General features: G+C 58.6%; 1 protein-coding gene across 1 annotated transcript; it reads left to right on the forward strand.

Annotated features, from left to right (window-relative positions):
* Positions 1-1,384: 1,384 nt before the first annotated feature.
* On the forward strand, positions 1,385-5,927 carry IFI30 (IFI30 lysosomal thiol reductase). Its single transcript, XM_081285957.1, has 7 exons — positions 1,385-2,032; positions 3,362-3,544; positions 3,620-3,694; positions 3,906-3,998; positions 4,760-4,912; positions 5,087-5,140; positions 5,221-5,927. The coding sequence occupies exons 1-7, from the start codon at positions 1,919-1,921 to the stop codon at positions 5,284-5,286; spliced, it is 738 nt and encodes a 245-aa protein (XP_081142083.1). The 5' UTR covers positions 1,385-1,918; the 3' UTR covers positions 5,287-5,927.
* Positions 5,928-6,449: the final 522 nt, after the last annotated feature.

Below are 6,449 nucleotides of genomic sequence, written 5' to 3' on the forward strand. Positions count from 1 at the left end.
TGAGTCTGCCACTGCTTCATGGAGGCACATGGAGGCTGGGACCTCCCCAGCACTGAGGGGACGGGCTGAGGACCCGCACGCTGAGCTTTGTCTCCTAGCAGGGTTTGGTGTTTCTTCCTGGGACTGGGCTCCGTGGCTGGCCAGGCCTCGGGAAGCTTGCAGCATCTGAACCTGTTATGCTCGAATTCGGGACCCCCAAAGACCACCAGAGACCAAGATAGATGTAAGCAGCAAAGAGGTGTTTATTGCGAGCTAGCTCGACCCTCCGCGCACACACACAGCAACTGGTGACGCTGAGAGGCCCGGAGCCCAGGGTTTGCAGCAGTTTTATACATTCTTTGGGGAAGGCAGGGACCCCCACATACATCATAGCATCTCCTAGCAAATCATCACACACCGCGGGAAAATCAAATAACAACTCTAAAACATGATTAGCACATTCACTGGCGGGAACAAGTTGGGTAAGGGTGATTGGTTACTACAAGAGGGGGATTCGTTTGAACTGACTGGTTTAAGCCACCAGGGGTGTTCCTGCTGAACTACATGGTTTCCCAACACGTTATCAACCACCATAAACTACTGGGAGGGTCATCTGGCATCCCAGGTATTTCCCTATCTCATGCTGATTGGTGGCTGCTAGGGGCTTGCTACGGGTCCCCAGCTACCCTGACTGAGTCAGGGACACCTGTCGCAGCAGATCTCTCTGTTATTTGTAGATAAACCACTTAGCAGAGTGGGAATGTGCCTAGGAGCATTCTGTGGGTCTTTCCAAGGACAAAGGTCATGTCCCTTCCTTGGACAGGCTCTGCTCTGAGATAGAGGCTGGTTTTTCAAACCTCGTGGTTATTCCAAAAAAAAAAAAAAAAAAAAAAAAAACCTCCAGCCTCCATCCAGGCCTTTTGTGGAGGCCACACTTCGTCTGCATTGCTGGGGCCGCTGGAGTGGCCATCCTGGATGGCCCCTTCCCAGGGTCACAGGACCCAGCTGTACCCTCCTGAGGCCCAGCCTGGGATGAGTTCTTCCTGCCTCTGAGGGCTCTGTGGTGGCTTTATCCCCCAAACCTCTCTCCTTCCCGTCCTACAGATGGGGAAACTGAGGCTCCCTTTCTCTAAGGGATCAGTGGTGTCCCGGGAGCAAAGCGGGTGCCAGGCTGACTCCATCTGCTCTGCGGCCCCCCCAAGTCCAACCTCCTCCACCCACCTGCCTTGTACATGGCAAACCGCTTCCCTGCCCCGCAGGGCCAGGACATCCCCACCCCAAGCCTTGCTCAGGAAAGAAGGTACCCAACCCTCCTGTCCCCCACCCCAAAGTAGGGGTGGGGATCCCACTGGGTCGCGGCTTCTGCTTTTTGTTGAGCTGTGGCCAAGCCGGGATCAACTGGTGGCGGTGAGTCTGGAGCCCAGGGCCCGAGGCCGGAGGGGGAGGGGCAAGTCACAAGGGTTAGGCAAGGAGAGGGGGTCATCTTGGGCCTGGCCGGAGGGAGGGGACCCAGGCTTCACAGCCCCTGCTGGCTTCAGGCACAGAATCTCATCAGAGCTCAGGAGCGCCCTAGAGTGGGACCCAGAGGCCATGGACAGGCCTTGATTCCCTGGGGATCCCCAGAGTGTCCCTGACTCACACGGGCTCACAGGGCTCTGGACCCCCGCCCGGCATGACTGGGTGCGGCCGGCGGCCCAGCAGGAGCTAGGTGACCGACCGCCTGGTCTTGATCTGGGGCGCAGCGTCTGGCGAGCTTGGTGGCGTGGGCAGGTTGGAAAGCAGGCCCAGAGAAAGAAGATCCCAGCGACACTTGGCAGGGGCCCCGAGGGGCGTGGGCACCCGAGGGTGGCCTGGCCTGGGGGCGGGGCCACCGCCAGGATAAAGCCGCCTCCTTCCCGCCGGCGGCCGCTCCAGCCGCTGCGCCTTTGCCCCCGCCGGTATGGCCCCTTCGCCACTCCTGCCGTCCCTACCGCTGCTGCTGCTGCTGCTACTGGAAGTCCCCGCTGTGACGCGGGCGTCCTCGTTGGCCTCCCAGAGGGTGGCCGCCTGCAAGGTAGGGTCGGAAGGCGACGCGGCAGGCAGGCCAGAGGGGACCGCGCCCAAGCGGGGCAGGCGGCTCCTCTCCTCTGCCCGGACTTTGCTTGGGAAGATCAGGTGGGGACTCCCGAAGGGACGCTGTCCCAGCCGGTGCCGGCTCTCCCGCCCCATTCATTCCCGTCACCGTGGTCACACACTCGCCGAGAAGTTTTGCTTCCCCATCGCGTGTCTGAGACCCGCAGCTGTCACCCGCCCGCCCCTCCCGATTGATGGTTAAGCACCTACGGTATACTTCTCGCCTGGGAACCCGGGCCTCCTCCTGGAGGCAGAGGTGACCCGATGATCTAAGGGCTCGCGCCGCCGGCGCCCGCAGGCGCTCGGGCCAGTCGGGCGCGCATTCCAGCCTGGCGCGCTTCTGCTAGGGAGCAGCAGATGCCCCGAAGGCTGAGCGACTTGCTCATGGTCCCGGAGACCAGACCCGCCTGCCACCCTTCTGCTGAAGCCGGAAGTCAGCACGTATTAGGCGCCGCCTCTGTTTAGTGGGGCATGGGTGAGGTTCACGTGGATCCCCGGAGAGGAAGGATAAATAAGTCCTAAGCAAGGAGTCCGTCCTTGCTTAGCTCAGGGCCCAGGATCTGGGGAGGGAAGGAGTGATAAGAAATGAGCATGCATTAGGCTTCCATGGTATGCACCTCCAAAAAAGTGGAGCTGAGGCTCAGCATGGTGGCACACGCCTGAAATCCCAGCAATTTAGGAGGCTGAGGCAGGAGGATCATAAATCTGAGGTCACCTCAGAAACTTGGCGAGGCCCTAAGCCACTTAGCGAGGCCCTGGCTCAAAATAAAAAGAGTAAAAAGGGCTGGCGCGCTCCTGGGTGGAATTCCCAGTACAGTGACCAGGAATACAAGTGCCTGACCCTTCACTGTATCCAGCCCTTATGAGTGAGGGGGCATTACCTCACTTGGAGGGAAGCAAGGCCTGTGCATATACTAAATGCCTACTGTTTGCACGACTGTTCTGCCTGATTTGTAGACAAACTGAGACTGAGGACCGTTTGAGGGTACAGTAAAACTTCTGATGGCTGGAGTAGTGGCTAGGGCGGTGGAGCACTTGCCTCGCCTGTGCTTGACCCTGGCGTCCACCCCCAGCACTGCAGAGACAACAGAAAAAGAAAAAGCAGAGTCCCCCACCCCCACCCCCACCCTGCAAGACCTGGCCCAAGTTCAAGGTGCACCTCTTGCTTGCCCTTTCCCTTCTCCAAGAATCCCTGCGCGGCCCCAATACACGGGGAGCTGCCCCGGGGGCTGCGCCTGCTCACACGCACCCTGCGCCCTGCTCCTGGCAGGTCCACGACCTGTGCCTGCGGGAGCCCCTCCAGAAGTCCCCGGAGCTGCTGGTCAATGTGAGCCTCTACTACGAGTCCCTGTGCGGAGGCTGCAGGTACTTCCTGGTCAGAGACCTCTTCCCAACGTGGCTGATGGTCATGGAGATCCTCAATGTCACCCTGGTTCCCTACGGAAACGCCCAGGTGCGTAGGCGCCAGGGAAGGCGGGGAGGGGTCGCCGGGGTGGCGACCCGGGCTCACTGGGCTCTCTGCTTGCAGGAGCGGAATGTCAGCGGCACGTGGGAGTTTACGTGCCAACACGGGGAGCGGGAGTGCCAGCTGAACAAGGTGGAGGTGAGCTTGAGCGGGGACCTGGGCGCGCAGTGGCTGCGAAGCCTGGGGCGCCCTTAGGGAAGGACCGCTGCCGGCGCCATCCTCGGCGCCTCCCGCCTCGGCGCCATCCCATCCGCCTTACCCTCATCCGCTGTAGGCACCGTGTTTGTCCCCAGAAGCCTTGGGGTGTCGGGACCCCTCCTGACCTTGGCCGCCCCCTCTCTGGTCCCAGGCCTGCCTGTTGGACCAGCTGGAGAAGAGCGCCGCCTTCCTCACCATTGTCTGCCTGGAACAGCTGGACGACATGGAAAAACATCTGAAACCGGTGAGCAATGCGGACCCTGGCCAGCCCAGGTTCCAGTCCCAGCTCCACTGTCCTTGTCGCCCCAGCAAAAGAGCCTCTCTTGTCAAAGCTCCCTTCTCTGGGTCAGGGAGACACAGGCAGGTCCCTTGGGGGTGCAAGTGCATCAGGGAAGACGTACTGGAGGAGGCATCTCTGAGCTGGGCATGGAAGGAAGTACAGGAAGATGCAGGGACATAGATGACAGGATATGGGGACAATAGATAGGAGAGGCCCTACCTATTTCCCTGGGGGATTGTAAAACAAAAATAATAATTCCCCAAAGGGTGATCCCCCACCCCAATCATGTATTCATTCATCAAACATCCAGGACACCCAAGAAGCCTCACCCCATCACTCCCCACCTTGCAGGATCAGAGGGGGGCTGGGGAGTGAAGAAGACGAGGGAACACTGGGGAGGAGGGAGGAGGAGGAGGAAGGGTGTTCATGTGTGGGAACAGCATGCACCAAGCTCTGAGTATAGAGAGACCCGTGGAAAGCGGCTGGTCTTAGCAGGGAGAGCATGAAGGGTGGGAGGCAGGAGTAGCCTGAACCCCAGCCTCAGGGGCCTCCATTCAGGCACATAATGAGCACCTACTGTTTATGGGCACTGTTGCATCGCTGTGGAACCAACTGTCCCCTCTTGCCAGTGAGGAAACAAACCTGGTGGGGGGGAGGCAGAGGGGACCGTTGGGGAGATAACAGGGAGGAAGCCGAGCAACACGCTGGCCCACCCCTTGCCCCAGTGCCTGGAGCTCTATGCCCCTGAGGTGTCCCCAGACAGCATCATGGACTGCGCAACCGGGGCACGAGGCACCCAGCTCATGCACGCCAACGCCCAGCTGACAGACGCACTGCAGCCGCCCCACCAGTATGTGCCCTGGATCCTCATCAACGGGGTAAGACTGTGTGTGAGCACCCACAGCGGGACCCTGGGAGGGGGTCCGGGTGGTGGAGGTGCCCACTGGTCTGAGCCAGTCTTGGGAACCCTGGCAACCCCTTGGGGGCCCAGAACAGCAGAGCAGGATTGCGGGGCTGGTGGTCAGCGGGGCTGCTTGTTTTTCTCTGTGCAGAAGCCCCTGAAAGACCCCAGCCAGCTCCTGAGCCTCGTCTGCCAGCTGTATCAGGTAAGATGGGGAGAGCCGGGGATCCCGCTGGTGGGAGGAGCACCCCCTGCCAGGATTCCCACACTGATCCCCCACTCCAGGGTGAGGAGAAGCCAGATGTCTGCTCCTCCATGGCCACCACCCCCAGGGAGGTCTGCTACAAGTGACCAGGAGTTAGTGTCCCAGGACGGAAAGGACAGGAAGAGCCAGAGCCTATCTGCCACCCTTCTTCGGATCCCCAGCCCTCGGCAGATACATCTCACCAACTGGGGGACTTCTAGACATCCCGCAAAGCCCAGACCCAAAATTCCACCCTGTGATCCAGGGTTCTGCCTCACTGAGAATGGTGCAAGATTGAAATTCAATTAATACGTAATAAATTCATCTGGTTGTGATGATTTATTTTATACCATTTTTTGCTGCACTGGGAATGGAACCCAGGGCTTTGGGCAGCCACTGAGCTACACCCCAGCCCCTTGGATAGTTTTCAAAAGTGGAAAAGTCAAGCTGGGCGCGGTGACGCACACCTGTAATCCCAGTGGCTTGGGAGGCTGAGGCAGGAGGATCACAAGTTCAAAGTCAGCCTCAGCAATTTAGCAAGGCCCTGTCTCTAAAAAATAAAAAGGGCTGGGATGTGGCTTAGTGGTTAAGCATCCCTGGGTTCAATCCCCAGTACCAAAAAATCAGCAGCAGCCACAGCATCTCAGGGGTTGGGCTCATGGCTCAGGGGTGAACGGTCTTGTTCTAGCCTGTGTGAGGCCTGGGATTCCATCCACAGCTCTGCAAAAAATAAAATAATAATAATGAATGCAGGCTCTGATTTTTCACTGTGCAGACCTGGGGATGGAGCAATGTGAGGACTAAATGCATCCTAGAGGGACTCTGGCCAAGTTAACATTTTAATCATTAACTGAATTTCTGGCTGCTAATGGACTATTTTTGCCTAATATCGCTTGGAACACTGTCAGGACTCTGAGAAACAGCATGGAACAGAGAGGCTGCTGCAGCCCCGTAGTGGGGCGTCTGCCCAACATGTGCAAGGTCCTGGGCTCCATCCCCAGGGCTGCAAAAGAAAGGTAACAGAGACATGAGGGCACTGGCCCAGCTCCCTTGTGAGAGCTCAAATCAAACCATTAGACACTTTCACGACATGTAAAATCCCAAACAGGAGCCAGGCACAGTGATGGGCGCCGGGAGTCCCAGCTACTCAGGAGGCTGAGGCACGAGGATCCCTGAAGCCCAGGTGTGGTTCGTGGAAAGACCTTTCTAGTTGCAAAACAAAAAGAAAAAAATGTGGGCTGGGGTTGTGGCTCAGTGGTAGAGTGCTCCC

Source organism: Spermophilus citellus (genome assembly GCF_964194105.1).
Source record: "Spermophilus citellus genome assembly, chromosome: 3".
In the NCBI taxonomy this organism is placed as follows: Eukaryota; Metazoa; Chordata; class Mammalia; order Rodentia; family Sciuridae; genus Spermophilus; species Spermophilus citellus.